Raw genomic sequence first — 20,444 nt, forward strand, 5'->3', positions numbered from 1 at the left:
GGGGGACGCCCACGCCATATTTTTTTAAAAAATTTGGCATGGGATTCCCCTTAAAGGTCTGGTATGGATTTTAAGAGGGACCCCCACGCCATTTAAAAAAAATAATTGGCGCGGGGTTCCCCTTAATATCCATACCAGACCTGAAGGGCCTGGTATGGAATTTGGGGGGACCCCCACTCAATTTATTTTTTACAATTTTGGTTCAGGGTTCCCCTTGATATTCATACCAGACCCAAAGGGCCTGGTAATGGACTGTGGGGGAATGCCATGCCATTTTTTTTCAATTACTTAGACCCCTTTCACACCAAGGGCGTTTTGCAGGTGCTATAGCATTAGAAATAGTGCCTGCAATCCGCCCTAAAACTGCTGCACCATTGTCTGTAGTGTGAAAGCCCCGAGGGCTTTCACACTGCAGTGGTGCGCTGGCAGGACGCCAGGAAAAGTCCTGCCAGCAGCTTCTTTGGAGCGGCGAAGGAGCAGTGTGTTTACCGCTCCTTCACCGCTGCTCCTCATTGAAATCAATGGGGCAGCGCTGTAATACCGCCAGCAAAACGCCGCTATTGCGGCGTATTGCTGGCGGTTTTAACCCTTTCTCGGGAGCTAGGGGGGTAAACGCTCCCTGCTAGCGGCAGAATGTGCCGCAAATCTGGCGGTAAAACCGCCAACGCTATGGGCGGTGTGGTGTGAAAGGGGTCTAATTGTGTATTGCCGGGACTGACAATTCATTATAGCTGCGAGTACTTTTAAATTACTTTTTTTCCTTTAGAAGAGGAATTTTGTGCAGGGACTGTTACAAACACAGGAAACATGCACCACTTTACAGGCATACTATAGACAAAGGAATATTTAACTTTTATTGTTTCACTTTAAGCATTATTAACCACTTCCCGCCTGGCCTATAGCAGAATGATTGCTGGGCGGTGGTTCAGTTATCCTGACTGGCTGTCATATGATGTCCTGCAGGATAACTGCTGCCGTGCGCCTGTGTGGGCTTGCATCAGTCTGACACACTGCTACACCGATCTCGGTAAAAAGCCTCTGACGGAGGCTCTTCACCACGTGATCAGCCGTGCCCAATCTCGGTTGATCACAATGTAAACTGGAAGAGCCATTGATTGGCTTTTCCTCACTCACGTCTTTCAGACGCGAGTAGAGGAGAGCCGATCTGCGGATCTTATGACAGGGGGGGTCTGTGCTGATTGTTTATCAGCGCAGCCCCCCCTCGGATCCTGCCCAGGACCACCATCATGGCACCCAGGATGACAAGGATGGCTATCCATACTGGACCACCAGGTATGCACTCCCTAGACCACCAGGAAAATGCAAATCTGTGCCAAGGCAGCTGCCAAACAATGCCCAGGCAGCTGCCAATCAGTGCCTACCACTGCCAGTGCCACCAGCGATGCCTATCAGTGCTGCGTATCAGTGCCCATCAGTGCCACGTATAAATGCACATCAGTGTCCAGCAGTGCCGCCTATCAGTGGCCATCAGTGCCCAGCAGTGCCGCCTATTAGTGCCACCCATAAGTACCCATCTTTGCATCCTTTCAATGCCCATCAGTGTCGCCTATCAGTGCCCATCAGTGCCCACCAGTGCCACACATGAGTGCCCATCTTTACTGCCTATCAATGCCCATCAGGGCTGCATATCAGTGCCACCCATCAGTACCGCCAACCAGTGGCCATCGTCGGTGCCTGTCATTGCCCGCTCATTGGTGCCACCTCATCAGTGCTACCTTATCAGTGCCCGCCAGTGCCGCCTTATCTCTCTCTTGCTTAGCCACCCCAACTCTCTCACCCAACATGGGAAAAGAAAAAAAATAAACCCTCTAGGTCGGACTTTGGAAGCAGATTGGAACAACAATGTATTATCTTAAAAAAATGTATTTTATTGAACATAGATACATAGGAATAAACAATATAACATTTTAAAAAGGTATCTTCCATTGACGGCCACATAATGAACAGCAGAGATGCACATTACATATATGCAAAAAAAAAGGAATGATGTTTCAACAGTAGGGCAACAAAAACATACGTGAGCCCTTGTGTGTCAGCGCGTTTCGCTAGATTGCTTCCTCGGTACACACATTGGGGGTATAGAAACAGGTCTTACATGGAATAGAAAAACACATCACCTCACAGCATATTCATATATATATATATATATATATATATATATATATACACACACATAGAAAGGTATACAACAAAATATATCAAAGAATATAAACAATTATACTTTGCAAGTATATCAAAATTGGTCACGTGTTCATATTCACCTGATCCGGACATACACCACTGTCTACATAGGACTCTTCCCTGGATGGGCGTCATAACACCAGAATATCCATAAAGTCAGGATTTCAAATTTATACCAAAAAGAGTATAAAAAGAGAAAAGAGGACAAAGGAAACGATGAAGTGTTATATATTGATCACCTATAATGGATAGATATATCAGGTGCCGTCTCAACGTAAAACATATATTTCAATAGAGATATATGAATAGGGGACTGTAGTACTTACTTAAGCCTCTAGGAGCTAAATGAAAGCTTGTATGGTACACTTATCATCAGACATGAATAAAATATTTGTACTGCAGTCAGTAGTCACATGCACATCAAATAAGGAGTAAAACCCTTCAAAAACTTTAGAGTTGATAGTTCTATGAAACCAATACACCTTATAACAAGCTTAATAATCTTAACATAGCCAATGGGATAGATATTTGCAATTTATAACCAGCTCAACATGGTTAGTTAAACACACCTGTAAGTATGTGCCTGTGTATCTTCCCCTGAAAACTATAACTGCATAAATCCACAAGGGGGGGGTGGCGGATTGGGGAGGCCAGCAAGTACATGGGGCCAAACAAATGCAGAGGAGGATATTATATATATATATATATATGTATATATATATATATATATATATATATATGTATATATATGTGTAGTGGCGGGCTCCTGAAGAGCATGCTCTATGTTTTTCAAAGTTAAAGCTTTACCCAAACTACAGTTTGGGTTGGGCCTATTTGACAAAATTTGTCTTCTGTGTCAGTCTGACTGGACTGTGAGATGTTCAGCCTGGCCACAGGGGCACTGTCTCTGGTGGCAGGCGTGGAACTATGGTCTGGTTGGGCGCTTGAATTATTCCCCCTTGGAGTCAGGTCAGTGGGAGTGGCCCTCCAGCTGTGCCCTCTGGGAGAGGGTATTTAAGACACGGACGTCACGTGGTTCTGGGTTACGGTCCAGTATGCTGTGCAGGAATACAGCTGCCTGGTACCGTGCTCACAGATACGGGCATTCGCTTGCAGCCGTAGGGGCGGTTCATACTCTACACTACTGGAGACATCGAAGGCCTGGGTATGCTGTTTGGGAAGTGAGATGGCCTGGTTGCTAACCCTCGGCCTTTCTCCAGATGCAAGAAGTGTGGAGAGTACACTTTCAAAGTGGAGCAGTCAGTCGCACTACCAAAGGCCTATCGTGTGGACTGGACCACTTTATTTTGTATTTCTTTTAATAAATCCTTCATAAACGGAGAGCACTAGATCTTGTCTTTTATGCTTTTATGTGGAATCATGCTGGTATTTGGGACATGAAAAGGATCCACCTCCGGAGCACTCCTGTTTGTATGCTGATTGTTGAGATAAACCCTTGATGGGAATATGCATTTTTGACCTGTCTGATTTATCAGGGGTCCAGTATTTGAGGTGAGAGTCCATCTTGCTCTTTGGTGGAAGGGATCACATCATCACCTGTTTTTGCTGAATGAAGACACACTGCACATGTGGACTCTTCTTGAAAATCTATTTAGCCTATCTTATATTTCATTTATAGACTTTTCTATATGTGCTATATTTATATTTACTCTGTTAGTTTTTATCTGCGCTGTACTGTTACTTTTTATTATTATAAGACCTGTCAGGCTGTCGGTATTTCTGTGGTGTCTCCGGTGGAGACAGGATGTGCTGTGCTGGACGTCATCAGGAGAGATCACCCATCGCTGGACCCCGGAGAAGAGATCACCCATCGCTGGATACCAAGAGTGGATTACCACCGCTAGAATGTTTTTTTTATTTTTTTTAATTTTTAATAAAGGATTTATCCCAACAGTATCTGTGTCTTTTTTAACAATTTTTTACACTTTCTTTGTGAAATGGTAGGGGTACAATGTACCCGTTACCATTTCAAACAGGGGGGGCCGGGATCTGGGGGTCCCCTTGTTAAAGGGGGCTTCCAGATTCTGATAAGCCCCCCGCCCGCAGACCCCCACAACCACCGGCCAGGGTTGTGGGGATGAGGCCCTTGTCCCCATCAACATGGAGTCATAGTGCTTTGAGGGGTCACAGACCCCCAAAGCATCCTCCCAATGTTGAGGGCATGTGGCCTGGTACGGTTCGGGGGGCACTCTCTCATCCCCCCTCTTTTCCTGCAGTCTGCCAGGTTGCATGCTAAAGGGTCTGGTATGGATATTTGGGGGGAACCCCACGTCATTTTTTTTTTATTTGACGTGGGGTTCCCCTTAATATCCATACCAGACCTGAAGGGCCTGATAATTGAATTTGGGGGGAACCCCACACATTTTTTTTTATCAATGACTGTTCTCTGTATTACGGGGAGCCGACAATTCTTTATAGCCGCGAGTGCTTTTAAATGACTTTTTTCCTGGAGAAATTGCACTTTGTGCAGGGACAGTTCTAAGCATGGGAAACATGCGCCACTTTACAGGCATACTATACACACACCCCAGGTACGAAATTTAAAGGAATATTACACTTTTATTGTTTCACTTATTATTAATATCACTGCTCCTGAAAGAACGGCAGTTTTTAAAACTTTTTTTTGCATTGATACATGTCCCCTGGGGCAGAACCCAGGTCTCCAAACACTTTTTATGACAATAACTTGCATATAAGCCTTTAAAATTAGTACTTTAGATTTCTCGCATAGACTTTTACAGGGTGTTCCACGGCTTTTCGAATTTGCCACGAAAACACCCCAAATTGTTCGCTGTTCGGCGAACGGGCAAACAGACAATGTTCGAGTTGAACATGAGTTCGACTTGAACTTGAAGCTCATCCCTAGTTGTTACAAGAAAATGACGGGAGTAGAGTAGCCAGTGGAAGAACATACACAAACTGTAATGGTTGCCCAACACACTAGCAGTACAATTAAAAATAAAATCCCCAAAGTTCTCTCCTTTATAAACCAATTCTAATGTTTGGGCTTTTTTAAACCAAGTGAGTCAAGACATAAATACAGTGGGGATCGAAAGTTTGGGCACCCCACGTAAAAATGTGTATTAATGAGCATAACGAAGCCAAGGAAAGATGGAAAAATCTCCAAATGGCATCAAATTACAGATTAAACATTCTTATGATATGTCAAAAAAAGTTAGATTTTATTTCCATCATTTACACTTTCAAAATGACAGAAAACCAAAAAATGGCGTCTGCAAAAGTTTGGGCACCCTGCAGAGTTAATATCTTGTACTGCCCCCTTTGGCAAGTATCACAGCTTGTAAACGCTTTTTGTAGCCAGCCAAGAGTCTTTCAATTCTTGTTTGAGGTATCTTTGCCCATTCTTCCTTACAAAGTGTTCCAGTTCTTTGAGATTTCTGGGCTGTCTGTCACGCACTGCTCTTTTAAGGTCTATCCATAGATTTTCAGTAATTTTGAGGTCAGGAGATTGTGAAGGCCATGGCAAAACCTTCAGTTTACGCCTCTTGATGTAATCCCCTGTGGATTTTGAGGTGTGTTTAGGATCATTATCCATTTGTAGAAGCCATCCTCTCTTTAACTTCAGCTTTTTCACAGATGGCATCAAGTTACCATCCAAAATTTTCTGAAATTTTATTGAATCCAGTTTTCCTTCTACTCGTGAAATGTTCCCTGTGCCACTGGCTGCAATACAACCCCAAAGCATGATTGATCCACCCCCATGCTTAACAGTTGGACAGAGGTTCTTTTCATTAAATTCTGTGCCCTTTCTTCTCCAAACGTACCTTTGCTCATTCTGGCCAAAAAGTTCTATTTTAACCTCATCGGTCCACAGAACTTGTTTTCAAAATGCCTCAGGCTTGTCTATATGTTCATTTGCAAAGTTCAAACGCAGATTTTTGTGGTGAGGACGTAGAAGAGGTTTTCTTCTGATGACTCTTCCATGAAGACCATATTTGTACAAGTATCTCTTTATAGTGGAATAGTGTACCACAACTCCAGTGTCTGCCAGATCTTTCTGGAGGGATCGTGCAGTCAAACGTGGGTTTTGAATTGCTTTTCTCACAATCCTGTGAGCTGTTCTGTCTGATATTTTTCTTGGTCTTCCAGATCTTGCTTTAACTTCCACTGTTCCTGATGACTGCCATTTCTTAATTACATTCCAAACAGAGGATATTGACATTCTTATAGCCTTCTCCAGCTTTGTGAGTGTCAACGATTTTCAGTTTCAGTTTTCTAGACAACTGCTTAGAAGAACCCATTGTGCTGATTGTTGGGGCAAGGTCAGATGAGTCTGGCCATTTAAAACCTTTGAGATTGACATCACCTGGTCTTCCACGACGATGATTGAGAACAATCCATGACACTGCCAGGTCTCAGCTTTGCAAAGGGGGCAGTGCATGCTATAAATTCTGCAGGGTGCCCAAACTTTTGCAGACGCCATTTTTTTGTTTTCTATAATTTTGAAAGTGTAAATGATGGAAATAAAATTTAACTTTTTTTGACATATTATAAAAATGTCTAATGTGTAATTTGATGCCATTTGGAGATTTTTCCATCTTTCCTTGGCTTCGTTATACACATTAATACACATTTTTACCTGGGGTGCCCAAACTTTCGATCCCCACTGTAGGTCTAAAATCAAAAGTTCTGCCAATGCAAATATAAACTCCACCCAGGTGGCGGCTTTGGAAAAATTAAGTAGGAATTCAGACTTAGATATGAAACCATCTGATGATCTGACAAAGGTGGAAACTTAGTTTTCATGAGTGTGCTTCAGTATAGAAATATGTACTGGGGCCTTCTCAAAAACAAACAATGGTATAAACCCATTTCGGAAGAAGTAGTGAAGCAATTTAAGCAGCAATTTAATGAGACCATTTTCAAGCATATACTGAAGGCATAATTAACAAAGACAAATACAAAGGTATTCAGGTACCTTACCCTAGAATCCTGACATTTTATGCACTTCCAAAAATGCACAAAAACATAACTAATCCACCTGGTTGACCGATTATATCGGAAATAGGATCCCAAATGGAACGTTCGAGTTAATTAGTGCACGAATATCTGCGCCCCCATGTTAATACACTACCTTCCTTTATCAAAGACACGCCAGACCTCCTGAAATCATTAGATGGAATGCATGTTCCAGCCGGTTGTCTCATGATGGCCATTGATATCGAGGCTCTATATTCCTCAATTCCCCATAAGTATAGTATAGCAACAGAGAAAAGATTCCTTATGGAGAAGGGTGATGTGACATATCCCATGAGTAAATTTATATTGCAGCTTCTAACACACATATTGACATGGAACGTTGCCACTTGTTGTGATTTACTATCCAACATCCTTTGTTGGTATAGATATATTGACAACATGTTTATCTTGTGGGTGGGAACACCCGAGGAACTTAATCATTTTATGTGTGTAATCCATGATGATAAGTATAATCTTAAATTTATCATGGAACATAGTGTTACCAGTATTGCATTCCTTGATTTCAATGTTAATATCAACTCTGATGGCTTGCCTTATAAAGGCCTTTAGGAAGGCCAAATCGAAGTCAAGGAATGCAATACTGTATAACTGATTCATGTCCAATAATGTGGACACTGTGCGATTTATCACCACACACTGTGATCAACATGGACAGGTGATAGTGAAATACAGTATGAATGTTTACATGTTGAATTTTTAAAAGCAGTGAACTTCTGTCAGATTAGCAAACCAATGAGATGAGCAGGCTTGCTGCTGCTTTTAAAATTCAACATCTAACCAGTCAGACGGAGTACTCTTTTTCACTATATAAACTCACATTACTGTTAAAAATACGTGTAAAATGTAAAACTCTGGTGGGTCTAACAAGATGTCCGCTTTCTCCCTTCTCGGTGTATCCTTATCATGGAGGAGTGCTAGGTGTAGCAAGATGTTGGAGACGGAACATCACTTCCGTTACACATTCTGATGGGTTGCCAAATCTGACCAAACACAGGTCCTGTTTATAGAGGCTTCACCACTATGGAGGATCGAAGTATAGTGATAAGTCTCTACTGATAATTTTAACCTCAAAATGTACAGTGAGGTAAAATAATTACAATATGATAGTTCTTTGGTTTGCATTTATGTTTGTCCGTTCTGGATAACATGTCTCTTTTTGCATTGGGATCCATTTTGGATATTGACCTCTATCTTCCAATCAGAGCTATATTGAGAAATCTGGACATCTAGACATGTTTTTAAGTTGGTATTCCCTTTTTTTCCTATTTTTATTTAATCATTTTTTTATTCATTTTTTTGTGGCCCAGCTTATGTGGTTGTAATGCATGTATCTTATATGTAATGGCAGCTGATGGTATGTAGGGGGCATTGATTATCTATTTTTTCCCCCTGTTTTGTCTCTCCTTATGGGGAGATGGTGATGTAATCATGGGCCTGGGTTTGGTGGGGACGTGTCCCTCGGCTGGAGTTTTCGCATGCATACATATGAAGGTTGGCCTTGCCCTATCGTGATGCTAATTGCACTGCCTCTATTGGGATGGTCTTCCCTGTGCTGCCGATGGGCGTTTGAGGCATATAGCGGCACATCATTGAAGGGGGTGGATCCATACGGCTGCCTACTAACCAGGTGGCTGACCATGCGACCATGCATTTGTGACGGCACCTCTTGCGTCGCTCGTGGGTGGAGGCTTGCAATGGCGCCAATTAGGACACACACATATTTGTGTGTGTATATAGGGTGTATACTTACCCTTCAATGGATTGTACTTTCAGGGGAAGATATACAGGCACATGTTACAGGTATGTTTGATTATCTATGCTGAGCTAGCTATATCTTGTTATCTCATCGGTTAGTTTAAGGCTAGTAAGTTTGTTACAATGTGTATTCATTTTACCAAACTATCCTCCTCTGCATTTGTCTGGCCCCATGTAGGTGCTGGCCTACCCCCCACCCCGTGGATTTATACAGTTATAGTTTTCAGGGGAAGATACACAGGCACATATTACGGGTATGTTTAATTAACCATGTTGAGCTAGTTATAAACTGCAAATATCTATCTCATTGGCTGTGTTAAGATTATTAAGCTTGTTAAAAGGTGTATTGGTTTCATAGTATTATGTTCAATAAAATCCAATTTTTAAAGATAATACATTGTTGTTTCAATCTGCTTCCAAAGTCCGAACTAGAGGGCTTCTTTTCTTCTTTTCTAATGAATTTTACGGTTGTGGCACATGAGTGATTCACTTTAAAGTATTATTCTTCCAACATGGAGTGCATCCTAGTATATTAGTACCAAAATACTCATTTTGACAGTTTTACCTCCACTCTACTGTTGCAGCTATTTTGCAGGATGTGTAAATATGACTGCGTGGTTCAATAAGCACCACAATTACCCCCTCTGTGATCAGTAACCAGCTCTCTTTAACAGAAATGGTCTTACATGCCCCACCCCAACTCTGCAAGTTTTTATGACAACGATTGTTATGAAGGGTGTGGCTGTTACTCAGCTATGCCAGCAGAGAGCATTGCACTGGGAGTGCAGGAAGCAGAATTTTCCCAGCAAAAGTCAATCACAAATCATACCATGCAGGGATATAAGTCTATAAAGACTTAAAACGTGTGATACTTCACTTTTGCTTTAACTATCTTTTTAACCAGTTTGATAAATACCTTTTAGCACTAGCTGTTTTATTAAAATGAAGGAATTTTAATAAGTGGCCCTCTAAACCTCACGGGTACTTTACCAGCTTGAATTACCCATTGTTACTTCCACTATTCTGTGCTCACTAGCTAAACAAACACTTTCCAATTCAGCATACTTTACCCATGATGAGATTCCCTATACATGTTCAACCTGCAATAATCTTTTCTGAAGTACAGCGGAAATTTTAAGAAAATAAACATGATTTAAGTAAGGAAAGGAAACTGCAAGTGGAAAATAAGCTGAAACAAAGGCACCAGATCTGCGTCTCCTGGGTGAAATTTGTCAAGTTGGGACATAGTAAATACAAAATAAATGAACCTTTGTCATTCTGACAGATATGATTACAGCTAGCAGCAAACTGATGTAAAACAAAACTTCCTATTCAGAGCAGAGAAGGGATATCTAGCCCATGGGACCCGTTTATGCTTGAAGGACTTCACACATTCCCACCCAGCTATTCTGCTATGAATCCTGACAAATTGTGGAAGACTCTCTGGGGGCACTGCCTAATATAACAACTAGGGACCATATTGCATACTAGTGTGGTCCCCATAGGTAGATCTGATTATTTAAACTGAAAGGTGTAATTAAATCTGTCCATTTTATTATGTGCAGCCTGTCACATTACCATTAGTGGCATTTGTAAAGCATGCCTTTTGTGTGGTCCTGCATCTCTACTGCTAATAAATCATTTTTACCGCAGGAGTAAACTAGCGTAGGCTTTATTGGACGAGCACAGATTGTTTTGTTTTTCAGCAGTCATTACACAAAACCAAATATTGCTTATTGACAGGCAAAATAAATTAAGTAACGCTTTATTTTATATGTGTGTTTATATATATAAACACACATATATATAAAATCAAGCATACATTTATATATAAATGTATGAATACATTGTACATAAATGTATTTATTTAGATCTATAAATTTGTATTTATTATCAGGCTAATGCTTCAAGACCTGTGAGTGCCTCATCCTTTACCCGTGCATATAATATTATGTCATGATTATGTCATACATGTATATGTTATGTATTTCTGGCATATATTATTAAAAATACGCATGTATGCTCACATACTTATATACTCTCCAGTAGTTTGTGAATATCTTAATAAATATAGACTAAGCACCATAAAGGTGTCAGCCAGGATAAAGTTTGCAACTGCTTCGTCCTTTAAATATACAGTGTATATATATATATATATATATATATATATATATATATACACACACACACACACACACACACACACACACACACACACACACACACACACACACACATACTCTACTATGTATGACATAATAGAGGAGATTTGCTAAAACTGGTGCACAACAAATTTGGTGCAGCTCTGCATAGTAACCAATCAGCTTCTAACTTAAACATCAAATTCTGTGTACACCAATTTTAGTGAATTACCCCCAATGTGACATAATAATGACTTCATAAACCTTATAGTATCCCCCCCTGTAAAAATATGTGCATTGCAATTATATCTACAATTATATCTAGAGAACATATTCAGCTATATCATCAATGCATAATTAATATTATTTAAAAACTATGATATAATAGGATGATATATACCATAATTATGACTGGTGTCCTAATTTAATCAGAAACTATATATTATTATCATGTAAAAATCTTGTTTGGGATTTTATAACATTTATAGCGATATCATAATTACATAAATTCTAAACTATAATGTAATGGGATGATATGTACCATAAGCATGACTTATTTCCTAATTAATCAGAAAATATATAGTATCCTCGGACCTCATGTAAAGATATAATATGTGCTGCACATATATAAGTATACCACTAATACATCCTTTTTATTATGTATGAATCATTTTATATTAGGATGATCTATACCATAAGCCTGCCTGCTGTCCTGGATCCACTTAGAGATGTTATATAATCCATGTATGTCTGAATTCTGCTAACTTGCTGCATTGCTATGCACACACTGTAGCACAGGCTGTCCTCTACACTCTGGCAGTGCACAGGTCGGGAAGGTTTTGTTCAGCAGTGAAGGGGTTAGGCAGGCACCATCCAGCAGATCTGGCTCTGCTCTGCCTCCTCCTCGCCTGGCTTGCTCTGAGATGCTATAAAATACAGTATAGCATGCACAGAGCTCAGACTGAGACAGGCAGGGAATCACAAGTCAGCTTCACGTGGAGAGGATCTGTATGGAGCCATTTACCTTATTACAAGTGCCAGGACTGAGCTTATGTCTCTCTGCCAGGGGGGAGTGATCAGCTGCAACATGAGACTACAGGGATCCCCCCTATAAAAATATCTACCACCATAACAGTAAACTATAAAGAGAATCCCCTGGTATTGACAGGCTGTGATCCCTTGCACTTTATTAGCTGTCACCATCCATTGACTTGCTCCATCCCAGCCTGCCTGACTCTGCTTCTGCCAGGGGAGCAGCTTTCTTCCTCTGCACTCAGCTCAGCATTTCCATCACCCAGGACTCTGTTTATTCCCATCGGATCATAAACTTTTCCCCTCCTAGCTGAAGATCTCCTTGTGCCAGCCTTGTACAATGGGAGCTGGGGAGTTCAGGATGTGGATGGTTTTAGCTGTCAGCTTGATCAACGGTAAATTGATTTCACCATCATCCTGCATTCCATCCCATTCATCTATATTAGCTGTTCCATAACACTTCCATCCTATCTGCATGTTGTAGATACTGGCTGTGTATGTAGTGCCCTGGTCATTGCCTATTTTGAAAGCACTTGCTGTAGCCCTAGGAATTATTGATACCCTATTACATGTTACTGTATATTGACAGATTGCAGAGTGAGTGCTGATCATGCTTTTCTCTTGAAGTGTCCTTACAAGGAGAGTACCAGAGAAAGCTCTACAAGGAATTACTGAAGAATTATAATCCTCTGGAGAGACCGGTAGCCAATGATTCCCATCCTCTCACTGTCTACTTTGGAATGAGTCTAATGCAGATCATGGATGTTGTAAGTAAAAATGATTCTGATGCCAATGTTCAATACAATCTGCTTTATATTCAGAAAGGTTCTTGGGATATGGGGTCAAGGAAGGACAGTCATCCACTTATCTCTTTTTAGAATAATGTTTGGACTATAATCCTGTACCATTATTCACAGATTGTTGAAATGCAGGTTTGTTTCGCTGAGCTTGGAAAAGAGATGGAAAAAATGCTGAGGGATCTTAAGTGGGATTTACTGTAAGCTTGCTTAATGTAGAATTTAGTAAGCAATATGCAGCACATCAGCTTATAAATGACAGACTTTTACTCTGTGAAGCTATATCCCATTGATATGTATAGAGTTTATTTTTATGGAAAAAGTTGGTCAGGTGGAGAAGAGTATGGAACATATTTTCAACTGCCATTATTTAAATGTCAGTTATATTGTGAAACATAACTTAAATCTTCAAACCACTTCAACAATGTTATGCCTAAACGTGTATCGTTATAATTTATAGGATTGTGTATATTCTGTAATGTTTAAACACCAGGCAGAAAACATGCCCATTGTTTGTGATGAGTATATTGGAAAACATTACCAAACTATATAATGAAATATATTTGGCAGAATGACCCACAACATTCTAAAAGATTGCAGGGCAATCCAAATCAATAAGTTAGTAAAGCTTTCTCGCACCTTGATTCACCTACATAGTGGCTACACAGGTGGTCTCATGCTGTTTGGTAAATATTTCATAAAGTTATATTTGTTATATTTCCTAAAGTATATTTTGGAAAGTTAAGTAGGAAATCTCTGTTCATCTGGCATCTGGTTGTAGAAAACTGTATAACTTCTAGGAATGTCTATATTCTGTAATGAAGAATAAACACTTGACAGAAAATATGCCCATTGCTTGTGATGAGTATAATGAAAAACTATATAATGAAATACATTTGGCAGAATGATCTACAGCATCCCAAAAGATTGCAGGGCAATCCAAATCAATAAGTCAATAAAGTTGTTTCAAACCTTGATTCACTTACATAGTGACTATGCAGGTGGCTTCATGCTGTTTGATACATTTTTACTGGTATTTTTAAAGTATATTTCAGAAAGTTAAGTAGTAATTCCAAGTTTATCTGGTCACAGAATTTTTTTGAATTATTTTAGAATTTATAGAACACTATGATAAAATGATTATACAACCTAATCTATATATACAGTTTTATCTGTCATTTGTGACATTCTGACCATGTGTTGTGGATACAGGCAGTAAATAACTAAATAAATAAATAAATAAAACTTCTGACTTATCATATTTAAAAAAAAAAAAGGCAGGCCATTTATTTTAACCTTTTCAAGTGTTATATGCAAACATAGTGTACATTTTGTTTGATGTGTCAAGAACTCCATTATACAGTATGAATCAGTTTAAACATATTTTTGAAATGTATGCCTTCCTACTTTTATTAAACTGTTACTTGCTTCTGAATTCATCCTTATTTGCCTAAAATTAGGTTTTCCTAAAGACATGACAAAGTTGCATCAGGCGGATATTAAGTAGAAGCCTGGCTGAGAAAGAGGGTAGTCCCATTTATATTGTATGCAGTGAGATGAACATTGATACCTGTACTGCTTCATGGGTAGAAGCAGTTCAGCTATTCATGTTAATATCATAGACTGACTGTCCTTATCATGTGATAAAAATTTGGAAAATTGCCTATATACTGCTTACAGATCTTTCTCAAAAGGTCAGTTCACTCACTTGGGGTTCTCTTGTGTACTCTTGTATGGTTTGTAGACCTTAAAATCAACTGTAGCATGTACAAGGTGGTCTCACTCTCCCTTTTGGGCTTTTGATGTATTATAAAGGTGAGCAAGCGGAATGGGAATGTGCATTTTGTAGCAGTAGGAATAATTTTCGGAAGGAATCTGCAACTTTGCCATCTGGCTCTGATCTGTGCTTGCTTGCCTGAGATTATCCCGCTTATAGGCTCTCGTTATCATACTGGACTAGGATCTGCTTTATACTCATGCTTGCTTGTCTATAAGGGGTTACTTCCTTACCTGGGATATATTTGAGGCACCTTATGGTACTTTTTTCATGATCTAGGCATATGTGCCCTAGAGCTGGTAGTCAGTTTTGGGTACAATGTTTATGTATAATTTCTATCCCGGTATTTGGGTATATATTTAGGAGAATTAATAAGGGCTAAATTCCTGTGGTGCCCAAACTTGTGTACCGCCATCTCCACATGACCGGTCACTATACTGTGTTTAATACCTATGGTTGAGTGCTGTCTGCCTGGGTGCATGGCTGTAAGCTGAAAATTCCAATGCACACATTCCTGTAGAAATTTCTGTGCATATAAATGGATGCTGAAGTGACCATAGGCTGGAACCGTTTCTATTCAGGGGCAAGAGAATGTCACCAGCACACCAAGGATCTCCAGAGCATGTTCAAAGCTTTATTCAGCGATCACATTATTACAGCAGATTGCAACATTTCAGAGCCATGCAGGACCCCTTTACAAAGGGGTCCTGCGTGGCTCTGAAACGTTGAAATCTGCTGTAACAATGTGATCACTGAATAATGCTTTGAACGTGCTCTGGAGTTCCTTGGTGTGTTGGTGACATTCTCTTGCTTTGGCTGGGAGTCTGGACTGTTTGTTTCATATGACAACAATGTCATTATTTTAATGGTTTAAGGTAGAGGTTTATTTCTCAGCTTTGAGATGTCATTATAGTTATAATAAAGTGCATCTTTGGGTTACGCTGTGTTTGTTCTAACTTGAAACCTTTTTATGGTGGGCTTCCTATGCCCTAACCTCCCTTTTGTGGCATTGGAATTGAGAACAGAGCCAGGAATTATGGTTTTACTACACTGTAGAAAGATTATCCCTCCAGATTCATCCCATAGCTAGAAATATTGCCTCTGGGTAGATTGATCATTCTATTCAAGATAAACACTTTTCAGAAGGGGTTGCGGGTCTTGGCTGTAAAGTACTTCTGGCTTACATGCATTTATAGAGTTTATGGAGTTTAGCAATTTTTAAAAACACTCCTCATACGGTAAAGCATAACTTGTAGTGGGTGAAAGTTTCAACGCATGTCAGAGATCCTTATCAAGAAAAAAGTTTATGTTTCAAAATGTCAGTCATTTGAACCATGAACTAAAAGTTATGGTGTACTCAACTGAGCAATGCTGCTAAATATTCTTCAAGAGTTTTTTTTAGCATTTTGATCCTTGTCAGATGTCACTATCAAACTCAAGATAAAACAGTTTGATGTGTAAGAAACATCAGTTATTTTAGCTAGGGGATAAAAGTTATGTTTTTTTTACAAAGTATGAGCTCCTTAAATATGCCATTAAATCCTGAAATATCTGTAAATTCAACTGCATTTGTTTTTGAATGCAGCTCCTCTCAGCTTATGGTTTTCTTAAACTTCTACACTTAACATTGCCTATATGGTAGCACTGGGCTGATTAGTCGAAATAGCAGTAACATCTACATGATTTGATTGACCTAAACACTTTTTGCATGTCAGAGAAAAGAAATGTGAAAATGTTGGTGGCAATTTATTAAAACCCTGAGGGATACTGTAAATTAACTCTATAGTCTAACGTTTGTCTTAAAAAAATTAGATTTACTGTAGGCTCACAAATTATCTATTAGCTGAATGTAATACTGTTACAGTTAAAAACATGATCTAGTAAACATATGGGAATCTGATAGAAGTTAAATACAGTTTTAGAAATTAAGATAATTGTGACAGAGAATAGTGCAGAATTTTTTGAGATTTTTCTGGAACTTGAAATTATGTGAAGTTATGCTGTACCCAACTGAGCAATGCCACTAAATATATATTTAAAAAAAACAAAAACGTTCAGTTACGTTATTTCCACACATTTGCATTTGACAGCATTCATGCCATGGCGAGTTTACCCAGTTGTTTTGTTCATCAGCTGTGCAGTCTTTTGTTTCGAGAGGTTGCTAGAAATAACACTTCCGCTGCTATGGAGTATGGTTGCAGACATTAATCACATCATATCTTAGGTAAAGCAACAGTTCCTCAATCTTTTTTCATAATGTGGCACTTCTATTCCTTTAGGTACTTTTTTTCTAAGGCAAGAAAAGTCCTTTAGTATCTTTACTATACACAGCTGTATAATGTTGTTCTTCTTATGTGGTGCTATTATTTTTCATACTATACATTAGGGGAGTTTTTTTATGTAAGCTTTCCTGCTTGCCCAAGTTTATAAGCTTAATATAAACACAACATAAAAGGAGCCATGGGATGCCACAGAACTATCACAGCCATCCTGTTTTCTTGATATTAGGTAAAGTACCGTATATACTCGAGTATAAGCCGAGATTTTCAGCCTCTTTTTTGAGGCTGAAAGTGCCCCCCTCGGCTTATACTCGAGTCATCGCTGTCTGCCCGCTCGATCAGCGTGTCGAGCAGACAGACAGCGGCCATTCTATTCAAAAGCCGCGCCTCCGGCTCCGCCTTCGCCTGTGATAGGCGGAACACTGAATTTCCCAGCAGCCTGTGTTCCGCCTATCACGGACATCGTATCATCCTCGTACTACGGACGAGGATGATACGACGTCTGTGATAGGCGGAACACAGGCTGCTGGGAAATTCAGTGTTCCGCCTATCACAGGCGAAGGCGGCGGCGCAGCTTTTGAACTTTACAATGGCCGCCGACGAAGAGGGCACGGGACGGAGGCAAGGGAAGGCACGGCACGGGACGGGACGGGACGGCGGCGGCAAGGCACGACACGGGACGGATGCAAGGAGGCAAGTCACGGCACGGGACGGAGGCAAGGAGGCAAGGCACGGGACGGAGGCTCGGGACAAAGGTAGGCTGGACACACACACACACACACACACACACACACACACACACACACACACACGGATGGAGACACACACAGGGATGGATGGATGGATGGATGGAGACACACACACACACAGGGATGGATGGATGGATGGATGGAGACACACACACACAGGGATGGATGGATGGATGGATGGAGACACACACACACAGGGATGGATGGATGGATGGACACACACACACACAGGGATGGATGGACGGACACACAGGGATGGACGGACACACAGGGATGGACGGACACACAGGGATGGACGGACACACAGGGATGGACGGACACACACACAGGGATGGACAGGCATGTCTCACCCTCGGCTTATACACGAGTCAATAAGTTTGCCAGTTTTTTTGGGGGTAAATTGGGGGCCTCGGCTTATATTCGGGTCGGCCTATACTCGAGTATATACGGTAGTGATAGGCCATGTTCATTTGCTAATGTATTTTCCCATAATAAGCTGACATTCGGGATGACTTTGTGTTCTCCCTTTTCTCCTCTACTACAATAAACATGCCTGCTCAGGACATCTAAATGTATTTTCTTGGAAATATCTTTTAGAAGAGAGATCTTTTGTTGTTTTGATTGTGCCTGCACAGCCAACCAATCTCTAATGTTGTTTTTTTAAGTTAGCCTAGCGTTAAATCTGAACTTCAGGCGCAGGTATAAGGAAATTACCAATTAATGCATTTAAGTATCCAATAACAATTGAATGCAATTTTAAATGGAACTAGTGTTTGCAGCTTGATTTGATTTGGTATCTGCCTTTTGTAATCCCCTGTATAGCAACATAGAATGGGGGACAGAGTGGCAGTCCTTGGAGCCAATAACGTGTATGACATGCACATGTGCTGACAAGCAATATGTGGACCAAAGGAGAATTTCGAAGTGAGCTGAGGAAAAAGCTGTTGTCGCTTCTTCTCTTCCCAGTCATAGCTTTGGGGCAGGGATGTGACCTAGTATTATAGCTTAACTGCTAGGAAGGTAGAGTGATAAAAGCTCTGGTAAGGAGAATACATAGGACTGGTTTTCAACTTATTGTATCCTCACAGTGCAAAACTCTAAAGTATTAAAGAAGAAGTCTAATTTATTTTTGATTACAGTGTTCGGTTCCCAAGGGGAAAAGTACATGTAGTACTTTGTCCCATTGTCCTATGTGCTTTGTAAAGCAAGGTATGTGGTCCGACAGGGTGCCCACCTTCCCCTTATGACTCTAATGCAGAGAGCAAGAAATGGCTGCATTGCTAGCTAGTGGTGACCTTGAAGGTAAGGATAGAAGCAGGGATGCAAGAACCAACATATTGCCTGGAAAAAGCACAATAATCTGAAAAACAGAAAGGGCAAGGACATGTCTTAAATAGGAAGTTCTTAGAGAAGAAAAAAGGTCAAGGTTCAACAGAGACAAATTATAAAGCACGAAAGTCCACGGGACCAGACAGGGAGCTGTCCAGCATTTCAGGCACAGCACAGCAAGAGCCAAAGCCAACACAGCAGAGGTTCCAGGTAAAGATCTGGATTCCGACAACCAGCAAAATGAATGTAGAAGGACGAAAGGCTGATATGTCTCCCCACATTCCTTTTGCTGGCGCTTATCTTGGGCAAGTGTTTGGAGATAACTTCTAGCTATCAATACAGACGCCTCCCTGCTAGCTAAATTTTTGAATGGCTGTGGAGGAAGGTGGGTATTTTCTCCAAATGTTTAAAATATATAAGGAACAGAACAGCACCAATGATGTTTTAAAGATTTTTATAAAAATTCCATAAAGAAGCCAACCCACTAAATGGGACATAGAAAGTCCCTCTTTATCAGGGATATAAAATTCATGTGCAAGGAAAAAACAAAAAAAAACAAAAAACTTTTGATTGCACATGATTGGATGATTTAAGTCAGCAAACTTCCCCTGATTCACTAGGCTCTGAGAAATATTCCCTGCAAAACTGAACAGTTTATTTGTCCATTAGCAACTGGGAATACTTGTATGTATGTATGTATATATATATATATATATATATATATATATATATATATATATATGTTTAGAATAAGAAATAAGATTAGTGTGTATGAAATATTGCTGCTGGTAAGGGGATAACCTATCTAGATGTAGATATATGACAGGTTTTGGGCTTGAGAATATAATTGATTTCAGTTCCTTTTGACTTGCAGGAATGTTAGGTGTGTGTGTTATTGGAGAGGTTCTGCTATTTACCTGTCGTAAATTCAAAGGCAAGGTAGAGATACCAACTATGTTGAACACTGTAGTGGAGACTTGACAGGGCCAAATTCATTAACTAGATAAAGGCTTTGTAGTCCCCTGTGTTAACCAACCCTTTATTCACTTCAAAGGGTGTTTGATATGCTGAGAATATTGCTTTGATCTGTTCAGTAATAGACAATTTGCCCCGGCTATGACCATGCATAGTTAAGTGCCCCATTCAAGAGAAGGTAATCACCTTCTCTTTAATAACTTTCTCGTAAAACAAATTATCTCCCCAACAGAGGAGGTGCTATTGCGGGGCTGAGCTATGCTAAATTAAGAGGATAGTAAATTGTCAATCTTGGAGGAGATATGCCCGGAGGGAGGAGAGGGGTAACAGAATTAGAAATCAGGGGGGCTCTGTTCAAGTCAATGAGACATGGGCCTATATTAGTG

At 40.3% G+C, this 20,444-nt stretch overlaps 1 protein-coding gene across 1 annotated transcript in view; it reads left to right on the forward strand.

The window, feature by feature from the left end:
• Positions 1 to 12,059: 12,059 nt before the first annotated feature.
• CHRFAM7A (CHRNA7 (exons 5-10) and FAM7A (exons A-E) fusion) overlaps positions 12,060 to 20,444 on the forward strand; it is a 353,849-nt gene continuing 345,464 nt past the window's right edge. Inside the window, exons 1-2 of the mRNA XM_077474166.1 lie at positions 12,060 to 12,547; positions 12,780 to 12,919. Of these exons, the coding sequence (XP_077330292.1) occupies positions 12,493 to 12,547; positions 12,780 to 12,919 (195 nt within the window). The 5' untranslated portion in view covers positions 12,060 to 12,492. The remainder of the gene's footprint in view (positions 12,548 to 12,779; positions 12,920 to 20,444) is intronic.

This window comes from Lithobates pipiens, unplaced genomic scaffold, assembly GCF_037356315.1.
Source record: "Lithobates pipiens isolate NorthernLeopardFrog02 unplaced genomic scaffold, aLitPip1_a1.2 Scaffold_8, whole genome shotgun sequence".
NCBI lineage: Eukaryota > Metazoa > Chordata > Amphibia > Anura > Ranidae > Lithobates > Lithobates pipiens.